Source organism: Lonchura striata, chromosome 13 (genome assembly GCF_050655825.1).
Source record: "Lonchura striata isolate lonStrDom1 chromosome 13, ASM5065582v1, whole genome shotgun sequence".
In the NCBI taxonomy this organism is placed as follows: domain Eukaryota; kingdom Metazoa; phylum Chordata; class Aves; order Passeriformes; family Estrildidae; genus Lonchura; species Lonchura striata.
Window position 1 is genome coordinate 4,763,908 of NC_140715.1, and position 22,915 is coordinate 4,786,822.

The 22,915-nt window shown below is 51.6% G+C and overlaps 2 protein-coding genes across 5 annotated transcripts in view; both read right to left on the reverse strand.

Moving 5' to 3' along the window:
- Nucleotides 1-18,587, reverse strand: part of LOC110471349 (protocadherin alpha-C2) — a 90,613-nt gene extending 72,026 nt beyond the window's left edge. Inside the window, exon 1 of one of the 4 annotated variants that reach the window (XM_085591147.1) lies at nucleotides 12,760-16,932. In XM_085591147.1, coding sequence (XP_085447273.1) covers nucleotides 12,760-15,702 — 2,943 coding nt within the window. In that variant the 5' untranslated portion in view covers nucleotides 15,703-16,932. Of the gene's footprint in view, nucleotides 1-2,174; nucleotides 4,780-12,759 lie in introns of those variants that run through there. The other 3 variants (XM_085591146.1, XM_085591150.1, XM_085591148.1) reach the window with 3 other exon arrangements.
- On the reverse strand, nucleotides 17,763-21,080 carry LOC146766138 (protocadherin alpha-3-like). Its single transcript, XM_085591668.1, has 3 exons — nucleotides 19,341-21,080; nucleotides 18,594-19,253; nucleotides 17,763-17,777 (listed from the first exon to the last, which is right to left on the reverse strand). Exons 1-3 carry the CDS (start codon nucleotides 21,078-21,080, stop codon nucleotides 17,763-17,765), a joined length of 2,415 nt encoding a protein of 804 aa, XP_085447794.1.
- Nucleotides 21,081-22,915: the final 1,835 nt, after the last annotated feature.

The following is a 22,915-nucleotide window of genomic DNA, read 5'->3' on the forward strand; positions in this document are numbered from 1 at the left end:
GTGTCTGCCTCTTCTCCCCTACTCAGCTCAATTAATGTAAAGCCTTTGGACTTTCCACATAAGCCATATCCATGGTTGCCCATCTCTGAGTATTAGAAGCCAAGGAAATAAAATTGCCAAAGATGACATCTAGGATTTATTTTGCCCACTATCAAAAGCTGCAAAAAGGTGTTTCATGTTACAAGTTTAAAAATTCACCTGAATTACTGAAATACAGCAAGATGCAATGAGACACATTACAGTTGTTCTGATTATGGAGATTAGGGATATTTGGGCATTTTTATTATTATTTGGTTCTTTAATGTGTTGGTAACCTGAGTTTCCAGATCTTGCTCAACTGGAACAAATGAAATGGGTTGTGACAGTTTTTTGAGAGGTTTTGTTTGGGTTTTTTTGTTGTTGTTGTTATATATATGTCATCACTATTATTTGTTTTGCAATTATGAACTTTACTCTCCAGTCAAAGTTACACCCCCCAGATACTGTCAGGGCTCTTGCAGACACCTTCTGAGTCAAGATATTGCCAAAACACTTTTCACCTCCCCATTACAAAGGTTCTAACTCAACTTTTGTTTGTTTTTCAGATCCTCAAATATTCAATTATATTCCCAAAGTATCCAATACATTAGGTACAGATTCTTCTTTACATACTGCCCACTGCTATTTTCCTAGACTCTACAGTTTCTTAAGGAAGGACATCAACTCTTCTGCTTTTGCAAGACCTCCACACACCCCTCTTTGAACAGTGAGAAACCTAAAACATCTGCAACCCTCTGCTGCTGCAGGAACAGAATTTAAATCTAATCATGAATGATTAAACACTCGGAAAACCATCGTGTGTAAATCAAATCTGGCCAACACATAAATAAGGGAAGGCGTGATGAACTAATTGCATTATGAAGAGCAAATTTGGAACTTACCTAGGAGGGAAAGCTTACCAAAATTCACTACTTGGAAATTCAAGAGTTATAAACCAAAATGTTATATAGTTGAATGTATATTTGATTGTCCCAAGAAGTTATTGAAGCTACCCTTACATCAAGGTTCAAAAAGGAGCTGGGCATTTACATATATTTAAAGATACAATAAAGACTTCAAAGGTGAAAATAAATATAATGGCTACAGATTTAGGACAGCCTGTAATAGTTGTAATCTAGAATAAAGAACAACAGCAGAAATCAGATTGCACCATGTCTGTCTAACCTGAGTTCTTAAATTTCTCTTGGAAACATCTGGAGCAGCTCCTACCACACATAGAGTACTGGCCTGGAAAGACCCAGTGGTGGTCAGTTACTGTTCTGCACACCAAGGAATTTGACAGTCTGGAGGCAAAACCTCTCAAAACTTCATAAAAATATAAGGATGACTCACATAACCTATTAAAAATAGATATAAGACAACTGAATATTGGACAAGTAATGCAGCAACACCCAGGAGATTAGGCCTGCAGACACAGCCCACCGTGCAACCCTACGCTGTGATCACAGGAGGATATTTTCTCCTGCAAAGTCACTCATCATACTACTGAGAAGAAGCCAGCTTGGTCAGAGGCCTGGAAGAGAATGATTTTAGATTCACAAAACCTATGGGTTGCTTAGAAAGTGAGATGAGCACTCCAAGTCACATTTCCTTAAAGAGGTGTGGTTATGGAATTACAGCTATTCCACCACAGAGTTACCTTAGGCATTGCAAACCAGCATCTTGGTTCAACAAAGCACTCCCCCTCAATTAAAAAAAATTCTCAGGAATGTCAAGGTGGGGATAAAAAAATATTTTAAAAAATCACAGACTCTACACAGTGTATCTTAGAACCATCCATTGATTAGAAACTTGCATGGACTCTTAACATGCCCCTTCCTAGCTCTCTGAAGACAATGGCTTGGCTTGCAAGGTATTTTGTCTTCACTTACACCTTTACCTTCAGTTGTGTCTGAAGGTCCTTAATGTTCACAGCAGAAAAAAAAAAATCTCTTTTGTCATCCCATGATAGTATTTCAGCCAAAGAGATTCTTGGCTTTAGGAAATACATCAAAGAAACTGAAATTTCCTCCTGGTGCCATGAATTGACAGATGTTTTCCTGCAAATGCCCTCAGCATGTTCTGCACTGAGCAGCCTAGTGCAGACACAAGGCCACGTGCCTGGGAGAAAACAAGTGAAAGGTAGAAGCACTTACCACGAGGACAGCACTCAACCGGTCACTTTGGACCTGCTGCACTTGGATGCAGGGTCCTGGCACTTGTAACCTTGAGCCACTAGGAACATTCCCAGCATCTCCATTTGGGATGCTGCTGTTGCTAGGCCCAAGACCTACAGATGCCCTGTACAAGTAGGTGTGAGTGAGTTTACCCACACCAGTGACCTCCAGCATGTCTGGAGGCAGGTGGGAGCTGGGAAGCATGTGCACACTGTAGCAATACTTTTGGTAGTCCTCAGCTGGGCAGCAGCAGCCACTGCAGCAGCAAGTCCGGCACCGGCAGAGCCGGATGATGGCGAGGAAGAAGATGAACGCCGCGAAGATGAACGAGACACAGGAGAGGGAAACGATCAAGTAGATGTTTGTGGTGTTGAGCAGCGGTGGTGGCTCCCCGCTGTCATCGAAATCCGGCAGTGCCTGGGGCAGGGTGTCAGCCAGCAGGATGCCCACCGTCACAGTGGAGGAGAGCGGCGGGTCCCCGTGGTCCCGCACCACCACAACCACCTTGTGCTTGAGGAAGTCGGTGGAGCGCATGGAGCGTGTGGTGCGCAGCTCGCCAGTGTGCGGCGACAGCTGGAATAGGGTGGAGTCAGAGGAATGGGCGAGGTGATAGGAAAGCCAGGCATTCTGCGCATTGTCCTCGTCATCTGCCACCACTTTGGTCACCAGGTAGTCCTCGTCAGCCAGGCGGGGCACAACTTCCACAGCTACAGAGCCGTTCTGGCTGGTGGGGTAGAGGATGGCTGGGGCATTGTCATTCTGGTCTGAGATGTAAACATTCACTGTTATGGCAGCACTCAAGGCTGGTGACCCATTGTCCTTGGCTTCCACTTGGAAATGGAAGCTCCTCAGCTGCTCAAAATCAAAGGCACGTTTTGCATAGATGCTCCCATTGGCCAAGTTCATAGACAAAAAGCTGGTCAGGGCACTGCCTGCAACTGTGGAATTCCTGAGCACGTAAGAGACCCGTCCATTCTCCCCTATATCAGGGTCAGATGCCGAGACCTGGTAGAGAAAAGCACCAAGTGGATTGTTCTCCTCCACAAACACATCAAATGCACCAGCACTGAAGACAGGGGGGTTATCATTCACATCAGAAATCTGCACCCAAACAGTCTTCTGAGTGCTGAGAGGAGGAGAACCCAAGTCCGTGGCAGTAATGGTGATGTTGTACTCACTGATCAGCTCTCGGTCCAGAAGCTCACTGGTGACAAGGCTGTAGTAGTTTTGAAGGGAAGGCTTTAACTGGAAGGGAAGGTTTTCAGATATCTGGCATGTTACTTTCCCATTCTCCCCAGGGTCCTTATCCAAAATACTCAGCAGAGCTATCACTGTGCCAGGAATAGCATCTTCAGGAATGGGACTGGAAAGGGATGTAACTGTAATCTCTGGGCCATGATTGTTCACATCTGTGATTTCCACCAGCAGCTTAGCTGTGCTGGACATGCCAAATGCCCCATTATCCCTTGCCTCAATCAGCATCTCGAGAAGGGGTCTCTGAACAGCTAAAACGCCATTGACTGTCACCTCCCCAGTGTGTGGGTGAATTGAGAACATTCGCTGTAAGTCAGCAGAAGTTGTATTGCTAAAGGAATACCTGACCTCTCCATTTGGACCTTCATCCAAGTCCGTGGCGTGCACTTGGACTACCAAAGTGCCACTGGGGGAGTTCTCCAAGATACTCGCCCTGTAGACGGAATGCTCAAATTCTGGTGCATTGTCATTGGTATCCAGCACAGTCACAATGACCGGGACATCACCAGACTTTGGAGGGTTCCCACCATCTTTGGCTGTAAGCAGAAGTCTGTGAGTGGCTTGCTGCTCCCTGTCTAAGGCTTTCTTCAGCACCAATTCAGGATATTTACTCCCATCCCCACGTATCTGCATTTCCAAATAGAAATGTTCATCAAGGCTCAGAGTATAATTCTGGACACTGTTAGCACCTTCATCAAGATCTTGGGCGCTGGGGAGTGTAAACCGTGCCCCAGGTGACAGGAACTCTGGCATGTTTATATGATATTCACTTAAGGGAAAGCTGGGGGAGTTGTCATTTATGTCCAAGACTTTGAATTCCATCCTATAAAGCTCTAGAGGGTTTTCTAACACGAGCTCGTAATTCAGAAGACAGACAGACTTTAACTCACAAAGCTGCTCTCTGTCTATGGGCTCGTTAACAGACAAAGCCCCTGTGCTGGCATTTATATTAAAATATTGCTTACTTGAACCGGTGATCATGCGAAATTTCCGGGCTGAAAGTGTAGCTGCATCTATTCCTAAATCCTTTGCTATGTTCCCAACAGACGCTCCACGCTCTGTTTCCTCGGCGATGGAATACACTATTTGCCCGTCCGCGGTGCAGCAAATAAGGCAGAAAACCATTAAATAGCCCCGCATGCTTCCTCCCCTGGCTCAGCTCCCCGCAGACCGGCTCAGCAGGAACATAATCCAGAATTTCAGCAAACACCCCGCAAGTTCCCGGCGCGAAGCGATCGGGCACCGGGGCGCACCGGCGGCGAGTTCGGTGCAGGCGCGGGAGGCTCCGCGGCGGCTCCGCTCCCCCCGCGGCCGCGCCGCCGGCTGCCGTGCGGGGCTCGGCGGCAGCTCCGCAGCGCTGCGCCCGCCGCCGCCGCTCGCTGTGACCGGAGCGCCGGCCCCGCGCGGCTCTTAGGCGGGCGGCGGCGGCGGCGCCACCCAGAGGCCGCGGAGACACCCGCGCCGCCGGGGGAGGGGGCCGCGCTCCCCCCGCCGCCGCTGTCCCGCCGGCCGGCGGCTGCTTCTCCTCCCTTCTCCTCCCTTCTCCTCCCTTCTCCTCTTCCCCTCTCTCTCTAACGCCCCGACGGAGATGGAGCGGGGGGCTGCGCGCAGCCGAGTGCGCGTCATGGATGTGTTTCCGTGAAACAGAGCTGCCGAGCGGAGCCCCCTCCTCCCTCCGCTCCTTGCGGGAGAGGCAGCGAGAGGATGCGCTGCCGAGCGCTGTCAGAGAGCCGCGGCGGAAGGGAAAGGTGGATGAGAAGTGACAGGCATCGGCTAAACATGGGTCAGCACAGCCCAGACACGCTCCGGCTGAGCACAACATTTCCCAGAGGGGTTTTAAGAGTACAATTAAAGGAGGCAGTCGACTCTACTCCTGGTAAACTTTGCAAAAAAATAAAGGGGAAAAAAAATAGGGAGAAAAAGAGAATATGAAAAAAGGAAAAAGAAAAGGGCTCTTTCCTGCTTCACTGCTTCACCTTCATCAATGGAAATTAACACCAGTTATTGGAGAGAAGGGTCTCTGCTCTGGCAGTCAGATCACCCCCAGCCACAGATGAGCTCCCATCCAGCCTCCCGAAGCAGGATATTGGTGGCTCGGGTGGCAGGGGGAAATGGGAGGCTGCAGAAGTTCACTTACTTGCATAGAAATAAATATCGGCACCAAAGAGGTTTTACATTTAGGACATGCCCAGGAATTGTGGGGAGAGATGAGCTGATACCACACAGAGACTGCAAATCATGAGTGAAGAAAAAATAACATCAAAGCTCTCTGGTCCCCCAGATTTCCACACAGAGGGAACAGTTACCAAACACACCTCAAAGCAGGTACGAGAGGGCAGAAAAGCATTTGAAAATATCCTCCTGGAAAACCTTCCTGGAATGATCTTCAGCAGCAATTTATACAGAGGGGCCTTGGCAGCACCTCCATCTCTTTTGTTTCCACTTCCCTTCTGTGAGAGCTTGTTAGGATGAGATCCTGACCGATCAAAAGCAAGAGGCTATAAATGTGTAACAAGGACAGATCTTAAACCTTCTCATATTCATTTTGTTTCTTTCTGCAGCAGAGAATTTCTAGGTAAGTGAAACAGAACACTTCAATTATATATAGTATACATAGGGCCTTTCAAAAAGGGAGAAAATCTGGAGTACAGCCAAAAGTTATACATTAAATTAAAAAAAAATAAATCAATACATCTGTTTGCATCTTCACAACTCAGCAAAGCCTCACGGTGAGGTTCTCATCCTGGCATACTGGAACAGCTCTTGGTCTGCTCCAGCACAGCTGGCTACAGATGTTATTTTTTAACTCCAGGAGGTCCTGGCTGTACCTGAATGTTGCATTTTACTTCTGCTCATTGATGCTACCGAATCTCTTACAGCTCAGGGGTAGCAGGGGTGGCAGCAGAAAGCTGAAAGAAAGCTACAGAGCTGCTGCTGTGCTTCCACCTCAAGTCACAGAGAACATAAATCTGTCAATAACCCATTGCACACCGGATACAATGCAAGTATTCATGGTTTGCTGCTTATCCCTTTTTCTTTTTGTGATTGTTAAGTGCAGAAATGCCCACTTCCTATCCAATCACTACAGAATTGTCATCCAGACTCCCCCCACTCCCAGTCTGCCCCAGATTCCTCTTCTGCAACATCATCTACAATACCTGAGAAGCTGCTGGGTTTCTGCTCTGTAGTGATGCACAGTCATTCTGAACACTCTGAACCAGTGCAATAACATCAATTGAAGTCACAGGAAAGACTGATGTATTTCCTTAACATTAACCTGCAGCAAGGATAAATCCATCTGTCCGGGAAGAGCTGAAAAGCCACATGTTGATCCCTCAGGTACACACACAAGTAAAACACACAGCCTCTACCTGCCCATCTGTGACTCAGTTTACAATGAAGATATGTAAGAATTTTGGGCTCAGCATCATCCTGTTGAGCAGAAAAACCCCCTCAAAGGCAGATTTTCCTCAAATATAATATTGGAATGACAAGCTGTAGTTATTCACTGTAGTGCCTGAAATACTAGCAGTGCTAGCAGAAACTGATTAGTGAATGGCCAAAATCAAAGTAATTGCACATTTGCCTCTCAGATGTAGTCACCTTTTGAGAAGTGTCCGCAGCCTACAATGATATTAGTCTTTATTCCAGTTGTTTACTACTCATTAACCATGAAATAAGTGCTTTATCTTTCTGCTACATCTCTAATTTTGCAGCATCGCCCACTGCTTGTTCACAGGAGTCTAAATGAATTTGTCTTCACTTTTTTTTTAAACATTATTTTTAAACCTCACCACCCCACTTTTGTGGTTTGGCATAGCTTGTCCTCTTATAATTTTCCACTCTAGACAGTGATGTGTCAGGCAGCTTTGCTCACCAGAACGTGCACGTAGCCAGCACCATCTCAGCACCCAGATCCTACCATGCTGCCTTCCCAATCCAGCACACGAGTGTCTGATCCCCACACCACTCAGGTAAACAGCTCTGGGTCACAGCCGAGATCCAGTGCTCAGTAATATTAAATGCCAAGGGTCAGTTACAATGCAGACACTGCTGTCATGAAGGAATAACACGATTATGCCACGGGGACAGAATCCAACCTTGCCCGTGTGTGAAGCCACCGCTCTGCTTGGCTGAGTCCCAGGCATGTTCCTCCCTGCCTGTTTGTGTTTTCCCTTCCACATCCAGCTCAAGGCAGTCTCAACTGTGCCTTTATACAGTGTCCCTACTCACTTTTTGGGCCACCCTTCCACCTAATCTTTCTTTTCAGGGTCTGCAGTATCAAAGGTCTCCCCTCCATTTCAATTCGCTGACCCTAATTACATTATTATGCTGTAGTAAAGAATTAAGTTGTATTAAACACCTTTTAACACAGACACTTCCCTTGGTATCACAGCAGACAATTAACGTCTCTTTAAACCCCCTCATTTTACGTTTGCCTTCAGTTTGCCATATCCAAAACATTCCCTATTCCCTTCTCTCCACTGGACCCATTTCTCAGAGTCCGTTTGACCCAACTCACAGAGAAATTCATCTTTGTGATCTTTCTGAGGTACCATTCACTTCTACACGACCCTTCATCACGTCTCACTCCCTGACGTGTTCAGAGAGCTCTTCCTCCACGTTCCTCTGCCTGCCAGGGGCTTGTCCTTATACCGCCTCGGAGCGCACTCATTCTCCCTCATTCTCCCTCTCTCATTCACATTTTCAGCCAATCCTCCCCTTTTCCTGCGGTTAGACATCACTAGTCCAGCCACGCACTTTGTGTCAGAGCAATGGTGACTGCCAGAAGAAACTGTTAAACCAGCAAAGGCAAAAACGAAAGGCTAAGAGCAAATCCGGTCTGTGTTATGGCTGTGGAGCAACACAGGAAGGGACACCGGTGTTTGAACATCATCATTACGTCAGTGATGATTTAAAAGTGCCGGTTCCGTGGATAATGCATCAGACGTGGTGCCTTCGATGGAGGTTTGCAGGACACGTCCTGCGCGGTGCTGGAGTTTGGGACAATCCCAGGGGTGCTCACCAGAACTGAGGGGCGCCCATTGTGCTAAATTAGGGCACTGAACGTCAGCGGGAGACAGCAGGGGAATCTGTGAAGGAGAACGGACGGAACAACAGCTCTGCTGTTTCTCCTCCCAAGGAAACCGATTAGCTCTGCGCAGTGCAGGGGAATCCGGAGGGCAGCTCCAGCCCTCACCGCCACCCAAAAAGAGCAGATTAAAAGCTCCCACAATAATGGGAACCCGGCAGTACATAGGGTCTGCCTGCTAACCAAGGACGACCAGAACTCGGACCGAGCCCAGATCGCCACCGCGGAGCCGCCGATGGAGGTGCAAGCACCCCGCTATTCCCTTTCACACGAGAGGAAGGACGGTGGTGCCCCGGCTCCTCCTGCTCGGGAGGTGTGGCAGGCAGCCCGCGCTGAACCCCCCCAGCCCAGGCTCGCTCCCAGCCCCACGCTTCTCCCGGTGGATGGGACGGAAAGGACTTCGGCAGCAGCGCCGCGCTGATCTGAGCCCCTCTTCTTTGCCAAGGCAGGCTGTGCCTGCTGGCAGAGCGAGCAGTGCTGTCAGGATGCCCTTTAAAAAGCTCACAGCTGCTCCTTGGGACGCGGGAGTGGAGATGACTTTTAGGTACCAGCAGAGCGGAATAACGATATTATATGCAAAGGATGTCTAGATTCCCACGAAAATCCTCATTATTCTCATCGAGGCACAGAAACAGGGACCCACTCCATGCTATTCAGTACATCGCAGGCAAGATCTCGTCTCTTTAACACGAGGACACAGATTGGTCTGGTGACCCCCAGTCAGAGACCACCGCACTTGACGGAAGCTGCCGGGGAGGACACCCGCGACAGCGGCTACGGGGGCTCAGTCCCGCTCGGGCGGCAGCAGCGGCTCCGAGCCGAGCACCCGGAGTCTCTGACAACTCCGAGGCAGCCGTGCCGAGCATTTCCCTGCCTGTGAAATCTCGCTTGGAAGCTGCAAAACATCCCTGGGCCACCACGGCGGAGCGGGCGCTGCTGCCGCTCCCCGTCCGCTTCTCCCGCCCCCGGAGCCGCCGCAGAAGCGCTCGGCAGCGCTCCCGCGGCCAGCCCCGCCTCGGCTGCCGGGACTGCGCTGTGCCAGCGTCGTGGTTTGACATGGAAAAACCATGACAGCCTGATAGCACCGCCCTAATCAGCACCGCCCTCCGGAACGACGGGCGGCGGTAGGAACAGCCTGCGCTTGCGGCGACTGACAGCTCCGCGCGCAATTGGCATCGTTTATTCAGGGCACTGAGGGATATTCCAGAGCCTTCTGTCAACCACTCCTGCCCAGGCTGTTCCACGAAGTAAAAGCATCCACGAGCTGTTTCCAAAGTTAAGACTGCTTTATGTTTCTAACAGAAATATTGAAATATTTTCTTGATACTGTACATCTATAACACACCCCGACAAATTCTTCAACTCATTACTACAGTCAAAGAAACCAAGGGGAAACCGAACAGCAGACAAAGCCTTCCCTGCCTCAAACGATCGGCACTGAGATCCCTGCATCACCCTTGATCATAACATAAAGAAAGGAGTCACTTCCCACACCTGAGCGCAAATGCTGTTTCTCCATCTCCTACATAGGTAGTTAAATATGTTTATAAGCTTAAAACAGACGTTTTTCCTTTAGAAAACAGTAGTTCCATCACACTCATGTGAATAAAGGACAGATGTAACAGTTCTGCAGGGCTGGGGTAAGCCTTGCTACTCACAAGTGAAGTAGTGTCAGAACCCCGGTCTGGTTCAGGGGTTCTGTGTGGGGGTGAAGTCTCTCCTTCCACCCGTGCTTCCAAAGAAAGGCTCAGCAGTCTCTGTTGTTCGGTCTCAAGGCAGTTTATTGCAAGTTATCTAAAAGATTTTCTCCTTGGGCTGCTGTGGTTTGCTCAGAGCTCAGGCAGAGGCACACACACACCCTGACATCCTCTCTGACTCCCGACTGCTTCTTCTCTCCCCGCCCAGGGCTGCTGCTGTGTTTTATATGGTACATTACGTGTTACATGTTTACAGTTTTTCCCCAGTGCCTATTACCTATATTAAATGGTGATTTTCTATCTTTTATATGGTACATTACGTGTTACATGGTTACAGTTTTCCCCAATGCCTATTACCTATATTAAATGGTGCTTTTCTACTCTAAACCAATCCGTGAGTGCCAACATCACCAAGAACATGGAGGTGAGGAAGAAGAAAGAGGAGGAACAGGACCGGCCTACATTCCTCCATCTTAAAACTTCTGACCCCCATGTACAAAGTAAAACCCCCCCTGTACAGGTGTTAAAACCCCCCTGTACAATACTAAAAACTTTTCCTCTCTACTTTTGTAACTACTTCTACTATAATATCTAAACTTTTGTGACTGCTTGTTCCACCTTCAAAGTTGGTAACTCATTCCATGGCTCAAACTCAAAGTCACAGCTGTTTCCAGCTGCCTGCCAGGGTCTAAAATGCTTCTGACCAGGCCTGGAACCTCCAAAAATGTCTGAGGGACATTTTGAGTTCCAACAAAGTAGTTCACGCATAGTTAAGTGATGATGAACCACTTCCCTTCAGCACACGACTCCCGTTCACGATCAAAAGAGAATAAATAAACAATCCCCAGCAAATACACGAAGACCTCAAAGCCGGTACTAAGTGATCTAAGAGAAGAAAAGATAAAATCGTGGGATACATTCAAATGCTTTTCTACGGATCGACGAGAGATAACCCACTTCTAGGATACTTTTCAAAAAGGTCATGAAGTTTTCAAAATTCGTTGCTGTTTTCTGTACATCCATAAGCACCATTCTAGTAATTTTGGAAGCAACGATCCATCATTTAAATTCTATAGTCTGTAGAAAGCACCACGTCCTTCCTCTAAAGAGTTCTATTAGCTCAAAATCCAACCAAGTGTACTTTGTCAAAATAAAAATATCGCGTTTACAGATATCACTGTGTCTTAAAATTATGGGGGTTAACCAAACGAATTGAATGTATAACAAGAAATTATGTACGTATGGCTTGTTTTTATTACCCCGGCAGCTTTACACATTTCGCTTTTAAGCTATAGAGAAAATTAAATGAGGTCGAAGAGATCTTCACTTTTCCCTTTAAAATTTGCTTTAATTTTCTGACACTGGACAAGAAGCGCTAAACATGACCCTGAAATCTTATCTGAAAGATTGCTTGGAATCCGGCCGAGATGAGAACCGAATCAATTCAGTGCCATCAGGGCACGGACAAGATCAGCTGTAAAATGATGGTATTGAAAAAAACACGGTAATTAAACAATCGCTCCCTGCGTCGGGAAATCTCTGAGGAAAAAAGTACTGAAACTGTTCTCTTGGTATTTCCTGTTCTGCTGCTGAAAGAGCCAAAAACTTTCAACCTACCCTCACTGAACCACTGAATACCACAGAGTTTGCCGTTAAAATTTTCCCTTAACAAATTTCCCACCTCTCTCAACTCCTACCAAATCTGGACTCTTCCTTCCGCAGCACATTTCTGTATGGATGGAATAAAAAAGACTCCCCATCATTATGAAGAGTGAGATCAAGCCGTGTGGAACGGTAAATTACCACCCCCTCTCTCAAAAAGTTCTCCATTTTTCTCCAGAGCAGCCTTGATTTTCCTTCACTCCACCCTCACACACGCACATATTTTCGATGGACTTCCAGAGACAGAACAATGCTCACAACGTCCACCAACATTTCATCCGCTCTTTTAGCCCCAATATTATCACATCATGTATTTCAGTTTCTCAAGAGTGGCGAATCGCGACAATCAGAAAACTTCTAAATCTAAAAACTCATGAGCGCGTCTTGGCGCTTGAGAGATAAGACATCAAATAAGCGTAAAGGCACCTGGTTCAAAGATGCAATTACATTCACCTTGAGGGAGATAGCAAACTACTGAACAATTCACAAGTTGAAAGGCACTTAAAACAGGAAAATAAGTTGTCCCCTAATATCTACTGCAGCAATTTTACTACAAAGAGGAATTAAAAACTAAAATATTACAAACCCCATTTAAAAAATAACGTCCGATGCAAGATACATTTTTTTAAAAGTGAAAGAAGAAAATACAGAAATTTAGAGGCATAGCCAGCATAGAGAAAATGAAATTTCAAAATAAGGCAGATCATCAAGTCTAAATGCAGCACACTGCAAAGCTAGTAGGTCGTTCTAAAACTCTTATCACAGAAAAGTTGATTTGATACATCGAAGATTCATGTATTAAGTAAATCACACTAAAAAAGAGAGAGAAAAAAACTCGCAAATTTTCGAAGACTCTTACCATGCTGGAAGCAAGAGGGGAGAGAGACGGCCCCTTCCCAGCAGAACCGTTCTCTACAGCAGGACCGGGCGGCGGCGGAGGGAAGTTGGGGCTGAAAACCATGAGGTCGCTCTTGGCCGCGCCGTCCGCCACGCACAGGCTGCGGCTGTGGCGCTGCGAGTACGACCAGCTGCCCACTTCGCTGGCGCACACGAGCGTCGTGGGCCCGGGCCCCGAGAGCACGGCCGCCCGCGGCGCCCAGCGCGACGCCACGTACAGCACCACGGCCAGCAGGAACAGGCTCGACACCGCGCAGATGGCCACCACCAGCCACACGTTGGTCGCCGCGCTCGCCGCGCCGCCGGGCCCCGGCTCCGCGCCCGCCGCCGAGCGCGACACCGACAACGACGACGACGACGACGAGGAGGATCCCGCGGCCAGCGCCGCCTCGGCGGCCTCGAGCAGCGACACGCTGAGCGTGGCCGTGGCCGAGCGCGCCGGCTCGCCGTGGTCGCGCACGACGATCAGCAGCCTCTGGCGAGGCCCGTCCGCCTCGTCCAGCGCCCGCGCCGTGCTCACCTCGCCGCTGTAGAGCCCCACGCGGAACGGGCCCTTGCCCCGCGGCTCCCACAGCTCGTAGCGCAGCCACGCGTTGTAGCCCGAGTCCGCGTCCACGGCGCGGATCTTCGCCACCACCTGCCCCGCCGGCGCCCCCCACGCCGCCCACGCCCACAGCGTGCCCGGCTCCCACACCGAGCCCGCCCCCGCCGCCGCCGCCGCCGCCTCGGCCGCCGCCGCGCCCGCCTCCGGTGCCGGGCCCGCGGGCGGCAGCAGCGCCGGCGCGTTGTCGTTCTCGTCCAGCACGAAGAGCTGCACCGTGGCGTTGCCCCACAGCGGCGGCTCCCCCGCGTCCACGGCGCGCACCTCGAACTGCAGCACCTGCAGCTCCTCGTAGTCCAGGGGCTGCAGCGCCCACAGACGCCCGCTCTCCGCCTCCAGCGACACGTAGCTCGACGCCGCCCGCCACCCGCCGCCGCCCGCGCCGCCCTCCCACACCGAGTAGCTGACGCGCCCGTTGCCCGCCTCGTCCGGGTCCCGCGCCCACAGCCGCGCCAGCTCCGCGCCCGCCGCGTTGTTCTCCCGCGCCAGCACCGTGTACACGGCCTGCGCGAACGCGGGCGCGTTGTCGTTCACGTCCGACACCGGCACCCGCAGCCCGCGCCTGGCGCCCAGCGCCGGCGCCCCGCCGTCCTCCGCACGCACCTCCACCTCGTACTCCGACACCCGCTCCCGGTCCAGCGCCTCGCGCAGCACCAGCGAGTACGAGCCCGCGAACGTCGCCTCCAGCCCGAACGGCGACGCCGGCCACACCCAGCACCGCACGCGGCCGTTCTCCCCCGAGTCCCGGTCCGACACGCTCAGCAGGGCCACCACCGTCCCCACCGACGCGTCCTCGGGCACCGGCACCGACAGCGACGTCACCCACACCTCTGGCGCGTTGTCGTTCACGTCCAGCACCTCCAGCACCACCTTGCAGTGACCCGACAGCGAGGGGGAGCCTTTGTCCCTTGCTTCTACAGGGATCTCGTAACTGTCCATTTCTTCATAGTCTAATTTGCCTTGAAGTCTGATTTCTCCTTTGTTTTCGTCGATTGTGAACATTTCTTTAACTTTTGTACTAACCCGTCTATTAAATAGATATACAATATCACTATTAATCCCTTCGTCAGGATCCGTGGCACTAAGCGTGACTAACAGAGTCCCGAGCTCTGAACCTTCTAGAGCCTTAACTTTATACACCGACTGGTTGAATTGGGGCGCGTTGTCGTTTGCATCCTCCACAGAGATCACCAGCTCCATTGTCCCCGTCAGAGACGGCCGGCCCCCGTCACTCGCCGTCAGCACCAACCGGTGTACGGGAATCGTCTCGCGGTCCAGAGATTTCGTTAAAATAAAACCCAAAGATGCACTCTGGTCATTATTTCCCTGATGATCCAGACTGAAATACTCGCTGGGGCTGAGTGTGTACGAGAGCTGCGCGTTCGTTCCGATATCCGCATCCGACGCGCCCTCCAGCGGGAAACGAGACCCGGGCGCAGACGATTCCGCGATGTTTAAGGCTTCTTCGTCCACACGGAAGACGGGCGCATTGTCGTTGATGTCGGTGACCTCCAGCTCCACATGGAAGACGCGCAGCGGCCGCTCCAGCAGCACCTCCAGGCGCAGCGCGCACGGCGCGCTCTTGCCGCACAGCTCCTCCCGGTCGAGCCGCGAGCTCACCAGCAGCGCGCCGCTCGCCCCGCTCACCTCCACGCTCGCCCGCCGGCCCTGCGCCACCAGCCGCAGCCGCCGCGCCTCCGCCTCGCCCGCCTCCAGGCCCAGGTCCTGCGCCAGACGGCCCACCACCGTGCCGGCCTTGGCTTCCTCCGGCACCGAGTAGCGCACCTGCCCGCCCGCCAGCGCCCAGGCCGCCTGCAGCACCAGCACCCGCAGCACGGCTTCCCAACGCATCGCTGCCACTGTCACCTCCGATCCCTTCCCTGGCCCTGACCGGCTCTCCGTCACTCCCCCGCCGATCGCCTTAGGGTCTCCCTGGGAGGAGCGGCACCCCGCTCTGCTTTCTGGGCGCCCCTCCCGGGCCGGTCCGCCGCATCCTTCCTCCCGCTGACAGCGCCGTGACTGAGGCTCGGGGAGGAGCTGCCGCCCTTCCGTGTCTGACGGCGCTTTCGCGGCCAACAGCGGCACCTGGTGTCCGACCGCGGCTCGTTCCGTGAGCAGCCGCCCGCCGCCCTCCTCCCGCTGCGGCTCCGGGCGGGGATGGACCGGCCGTGGCTCCGCCCGCTCGGACCGACGAGCTTCCAGATTTCCCTTCCGAACACTGTCTTCCTCCGCAGCGGTAATAGTTGGTCCTTTTGTCTCCTCCCCTTCTCCTTCTCCTCTTCCTCTTCTCCTTCCTTCAGGCATTTTAGTTGCAAAGTACACTTGCCAAAATGTACGTATAATTGAATACCCATATTGACCCAGGAGCCATCTTCACTGTATAAAGCCTACCTCACTTCTGATCTCCGGACTTTATTTTCTCCTATGCCTGAGGAGGCATAACTCAATTTTCTCATGTATGTTTTCTTCTGGAAGATACTTCAGCTGTTTTCTCTACAGAATAAGACTGTATCCTCGATCTTCCATTTATAGAAAGTACTCAGGTCTTCAGAAGACATAGATTCATATGTAATGTACTTGGTCTAGTTTAGAAATGCTAGAAATGAATATAAATTGCTTACCTTTTAATGGCTTTGTGACAGGGACGTTGCTGAGCAATTCCACACAGTCTCCTTGGTTTTTTGCAGAGTAAATAATACACTACACCCATCATACTACAAAGAGTACCTATCCATAGCAGAATTGTTTTGCCTTCCAAAGTATATTTCCAACCGAGTAAAGCATCAGCAAATACAAGTTCCAAAGACATCCAACTCCATCAGCAACACCCCAACCCTATGCTCTAAACATTCTCACAGAGCAGAAATCCTCTCAGAAGGGTGAAATATCTCAGGGAACATGAAGTCTCTCATCTTTATGTGTCAGTAAAGTATTTTCTCTAAGTTTTATCCCCAAAGTGTAGCTGCACAATGGCGATCAAGGTCTTGGTTTTCATTTTTAGGCAGGTAGAAACTCACAGTACAGCAAAACAATGTGCCCGTTACTGATGGAGATGAGCTGCTGCAGGACACAGCAGAATCATTCAACCATGACTCAACTGAAGATGAGATAAAAGGGTTGCACCACTGTTCTGGCAAGGCACAGTTCATCTCATGAAAAGTTCCCAGGGTTCTACTTCATCTACTGACATAAATGCATCAGAGCCTCTTCTCTACACAGCTACAGAACTTTCTGCTGCCCTGCCCTGTAATCCAGGCAATAATATAAACCAGGGAATTTCACAGATTAGTGAGTTGCTGGCTCTACCACAGGAAGAATCAACGATGAGGTAAAAAACAACAAAAAAATGAATATACAAAACACTAAAAAAATCCATGTAGGTCCCTCGATAGATATTTTTAATTACATCTGTTACTATTCTCACTGTTGTCTTGATTTATTTCTAAGTGTCTATTGTCAGGCCTATATTCAAGGATCACTGTTCCAAATTTCAGGAAGCAGGGCTGAAAAATCAAACAGGTTTTTTTCCATTCTTTCAAATCCCTGCTGTATTGCCAGCATTTCTGTATCCGTTTCTATGAAGGCAGAAATAAATGAAACCTGAAGCCTCAGAGCATTCTCTCGAAGTAAAATTGACCTTAAGAGACTACAAGACAGTGAACCACAGCGATGGCAAGGGGCACAGACTCTGAAATAAAAGAGCATTCTTTGGCAGCATGGCTTTCATTCAGAATTGCCAACACATCTTCTGATAAAGTCAAGCTAAATCGCTCTCTGGAAATCGGGAGTTTCAAGCAACATCCATCTTCGTATTCACATGTTTATCATAAGCAAAGCACACAATGAGACAAAAAAAATTCATTTTATTTTAAAAAGTATTCTCGGGGAAGGAAAAAACAAAATTAAGCAAACACAAATAAGATAATGTCAAAACCCCACAACATCCTAGAAATACAATGCCTATGACTGCTGGGTATATGGGAGTACCCAAGTCAGAAACAAAACTGAGGTGCTTCTACAAATACATTAATCCAACAAAAACAAGTCCTATACCAACAGGTCTTGCTCAGTCTACCACTACAGCTGCACATTTTGACATCTACTTTGGTTTGTGTTCTTCTGCAGTTAAGCACCTTACCTTAGAAAGTGCATTTCAATCATACTTAGAAGGGCAAATGTGAAATACTTCTTTTTCATGCCTATAGTAATTCTGTAGTACTTCACAAACTAATATATGCCATGCACTGTGAAGAGGCAGGACTTTCAGATATAGATTTCTATTTCAGAACCGAATCAAAAAGGAGGACAGACTTCTGAGTAAGAAAAGACTGGAAACCAGCAATTCACAGCAGTCGAGAAATTCATTAGAACTGCCCCACCTGTAAGACAGGGAAATGATAGCAAGTGAAGATACTCCATTCTAAATGAAAGACTGAAAGAGGCACTCGGACTTCTTATCAACACCACAGAGGGAAGAAAACCAGACCTGATAACACCAGCAAGATAAGGTAAACATTGCAGTCAGGCAGAAATCTTTTCAACGATTGTTCCATTTAATAACTCATGAGGGGATCTCAGAAAGTCATGAACAGTAAAGTATCAAAGACTACAAGAGATTCACCCTACGGAGCAGAGTTCAAATACAGGTCTGCTGAAAAGAACTGCAGAAAGGCCAGATTACTCTGAAGACCTGGGTAGGAAAACGGCAAAATATTTTCAGTGCAAGAGACTACAAATCTGAGTAGACCCAGAAAAGAAAGAGATGTGATTTCAAGACAGACTGTGACTGTTCCCTGAAACAGCCACTGAAGGTTCTAAGATTACAAAATAGAGAAGAAAGTGACATATAGATGAATTCCATTCTCAGAGTCATCAAAAATGTAAGACTCACGAGACACTGCAAGAGAAGTATTACATTCAACTTTGCAATGAGGGCAGCAACATTTAAGTATATTGCAGAGCTGCAATCATGAACAAGATAAGTGAAGGAGGAGATCACACTGGAACAAAAAACCTGCTGCGATGCAACACATTACGGACCACGAAGAAAAGGGATAATGAAACCAGCACTCAAAGGGTAAAAGAAAATGAAACACGGACCGCCCCCGGGGGAGGGAACAGAGCCCTGCTAAAAGACAGCAAATGCAGAGGGGGACGGAGGGAGCGGACTGAGCGAGAAAAGGAGGACCACTGACCGTGTGGAGGAGAGCGGAGGGCTCCGGCTGCGTGTCCTTGGGCGCGGCGCCGGGCGGCGGCGGAGGGAAGTTGGGGCTGAAAACCATGAGGTCGCTCTTGGCCGCGCCGTCCGCCACGCACAGGCTGCGGCTGTGGCGCTGCGAGTACGACCAGCTGCCCACTTCGCTGGCGCACACGAGCGTCGTGGGCCCGGGCCCCGAGAGCACGGCCGCCCGCGGCGCCCAGCGCGACGCCACGTACAGCACCACGGCCAGCAGGAACAGGCTCGACACCGCGCAGATGGCCACCACCAGCCACACGTTGGTCGCCGCGCTCGCCGCGCCGCCGGGCCCCGGCTCCGCGCCCGCCGCCGAGCGCGACACCGACAACGACGACGACAACGACGAGGAGGATCCCGCGGCCAGCGCCGCCTCGGCGGCCTCGAGCAGCGACACGCTGAGCGTGGCCGTGGCCGAGCGCGCCGGCTCGCCGTGGTCGCGCACGACGATCAGCAGCCTCTGGCGAGGCCCGTCCGCCTCGTCCAGCGCCCGCGCCGTGCTCACCTCGCCGCTGTAGAGCCCCACGCGGAACGGGCCCTTGCCCCGCGGCTCCCACAGCTCGTAGCGCAGCCACGCGTTGTAGCCCGAGTCCGCGTCCACGGCGCGGATCTTCGCCACCACCTGCCCCGCCGGCGTCCCCCACGCCGCCCACGCCCACAGCGTGCCCGGCTCCCACACCGAGCCCGCCCCCGCCGCCGCCGCCGCCGCCTCGGCCGCCGCCGCGCCCGCCTCCGGTGCCGGGCCCGCGGGCGGCAGCAGCGCCGGCGCGTTGTCGTTCTCGTCCAGCACGAAGAGCTGCACCGTGGCGTTGCCCCACAGCGGCGGCTCCCCCGCGTCCACGGCGCGCACCTCGAACTGCAGCACCTGCAGCTCCTCGTAGTCCAGGGGCTGCAGCGCCCACAGACGCCCGCTCTCCGCCTCCAGCGACACGTAGCTCGACGCCGCCCGCCACCCGCCGCCGCCCGCGCCGCCCTCCCACACCGAGTAGCTGACGCGCCCGTTGCCCGCCTCGTCCGGGTCCCGCGCCCACAGCCGCGCCAGCTCCGCGCCCGCCGCGTTGTTCTCCCGCGCCAGCACCGTGTACACGGCCTGCGCGAACGCGGGCGCGTTGTCGTTCACGTCCGACACCGGCACCCGCAGCCCGCGCCTGGCGCCCAGCGCCGGCGCCCCGCCGTCCTCCGCACGCACCTCCACCTCGTACTCCGACACCCGCTCCCGGTCCAGCGCCTCGCGCAGCACCAGCGAGTACGAGCCCGCGAACGTCGCCTCCAGCCCGAACGGCGACGCCGGCCACACCCAGCACCGCACGCGGCCGTTCTCCCCCGAGTCCCGGTCCGACACGCTCAGCAGGGCCACCACCGTCCCCACCGACGCGTCCTCGGGCACCGGCACCGACAGCGACGTCACCCACACCTCCGGCGCGTTGTCGTTCACGTCCAGCACCTCCAGCTCCACGCTGCAGTGACCCGACAGCGGGGGAGTCCCTTTATCTGTCGCTTCGATTTGCAATTCATGTAAACGAACGTCTTCGAAATCCAAAGTACCCTTCAATTTGATCTCACCCGTCTTGGAGTCAATAGTAAACACTTCTTTGTTAGCTATAGGAGTCGAACCCGAGATGCTGTAGAAAAACTCCTTATTGCTCCCTTCGTCGGGATCCGTGGCATTCACACGTGTTACAAGCGTCCCCTCTGTAGAGTTCTCCGGTAGCTGCACTTTATACACCGACTGGTTGAACTGGGGCGCGTTGTCGTTAACATCCAGCACCGAGATCACCAGCTCCATTGTCCCCGTCAGAGACGGCCGGCCCCCGTCACTCGCTGTCAGCACCAACCTGTGAACGGGAATCGTCTCACGGTCTAAAGACTTTGCGAGTACCAGAAACAGGGATTTCCTACTTTCATCAGACGATTTAACATCGAGTGAAAAATGCTCGCTGGGGCTGAGTGTGTACGAGAGCTGCGCGTTCGCTCCGATATCCGCATCCGTCGCGCCCTCCAGCGGGAAACGAGACCCCGGCAGAGTTGTCAGTTCCGCGATGCTGAGGTTTTTTCGGGCGGCGGGGAAGACGGGCGCATTGTCGTTGATGTCGGTGACCTCCAGCTCCACATGGAAGACGCGCAGCGGCCGCTCCAGCAGCACCTCCAGGCGCAGCGCGCACGGCGCGCTCTTGCCGCACAGCTCCTCCCGGTCGAGCCGCGAGCTCACCAGCAGCGCGCCGCTCGCCCCGCTCACCTCCACGCTCGCCCGCCGGCCCTGCGCCACCAGCCGCAGCCGCCGCGCCTCCGCCTCGCCCGCCTCCAGGCCCAGGTCCTGCGCCAGACGGCCCACCACCGTGCCGGCCTTGGCTTCCTCCGGCACCGAGTAGCGCACCTGCCCGCCCGCCAGCGCCCAGGCCGCCTGCAGCACCAGCACCCGCAGCACCGCCGCGCAGCAGCGCTCCTCCATCCCTACCGCCGCCGCTCCGGCCGCCGCTCCGGCCGCCGGCCCCGGCCCGGGCCCCGCACGGCTCCCCGCCGCCGCCCGCTCGCACCGGCTCTGCTGCCCGGCCCGCGCCGCCCCCCCGCGCTCACAGCCGGGCTCTCCGCCGCACCGGGGCGGAGCCGCCCACACGCCGTTCCTGAGCCTGCAGCGACACCGTGCGCTGCTCCGCCGCCTCACACGCTCCGACACCGCGCCTCTGACTCCGCTCCCTCATGGCCGTCTGCTCTGCTGCTTCTTCTTACAGCGCGCCTTTATACTTTATCCTTTGGACTGTTTCCGATACTCTCTTTTTATCTCTTCTGGTATCTTGCCTGTCGTCTCCGGCGCCGCGCTCCAAACAAAATTATTCGGATCCACCAACTCTAATTTCCTGGTATCAGCGCTGGAACGCAGTATTCTAAACCGAGCCGGATCCTGTTGACAACCAGCTCCGACCAGCACTTTGAGGCAACATCCGTGCGTAATCCTGTTTTAAATTTCTTCTCTTTGTAATCTTCCATTCTTAATTACCTCATTGTGCCATTATTTAGTAGCATATTCTTTCCAGTTATCTTTCTCTTCTTCCTTTCCTCCTTTTTTCTTTCCTTTGTTGCATTCTTCCATTGTTGTGTCTAGGGGTACTGTTGGTGACGTGCCAGTGAACTCATTTATAATTAGTTCCTTTCTCTCTCTGTTTTTCTACTTCTTTCTTCTTTCCCTCTCATTATATCCACCTTTCCTTCCTCCATTGCACTCTTCTTGCTTTCAATTTAATTCCATTTCCACTCTCTGTTCACTTTTCCTTTACCAAGAAGGGACTTATCTTACCATGTCTTCAACATTCTTGATATGGTGTAGGAACATATTCTTTAGAAAAAGCTCGTATTCCTCTTCTCTTCTGACTTCAAGGAAGTGTTCAGAGAAGCCTCGGCAGCATGACCCAAATTTCAAAAACCTTCCCATTAACAAACAATATTCCACCTTAAAAACAAATAATTATTCCACATCAAAATATTCCACATCAAAACCACAAGGCACACAAGGCAGATGTCTTCACAAGCAGCAATACCAGAAAGAACAACAGTACCCTAAGATATGCAGAACTTCTGGACGCCCTGGTAGGATTCCAGAAGAGCAGCAATGTATAGTGAGATCCCCCACACGAGATACTATTGTGATCCTGTATCTTACACCCTGGAACTGGATTCTCCGCAGTTAAGCAGAAAGTCTCTATTCCCTCCCCAAACCCCAAAGACGTACTCAAATTCTCTCCCATGGCTGGCACAAATACACAGAGTGCTGAAAATCCCTTCTGTGACTCTGACTTTTCCCTCATGCCAGGATGCTTCGTGCCTTTTCAGCAATAGCAGCTACAGAATGAGTTATTAAATGTTCTGTGATTAGACTCGTGAACAATAATGATCCAAATCCCCACATATCTTCTTCAAGAGATCACACCAAAAGCAGAAGTGCACACAAAATGTTAACTATCGACAATTTCAAGATGAGAAAGCCAGAGCTGGGCAGCTCTGTAGATGTGGAGGATTGGTGTGCACATCCAGACGCCAGAATTAGCCATGTGTGATAACAGGAGACACCTTCTCTACCCAGATTGACCATGCAGGAGCACAAGAAGAGGAAGAAAAGCACCAGATTAAACCCATCTCTTCAACTGACCTTAAAAATTATCTCTGATGAGATAAAGCAAAGGTCCACCATGCCAAGAGCTGTGGAAGCTGCTATAAATGCTCTATAGTACACATGGAAAGCAATTTGTATTGCCACCCTCCCACAACAACACTTCCCAAAACAGCAGCAAA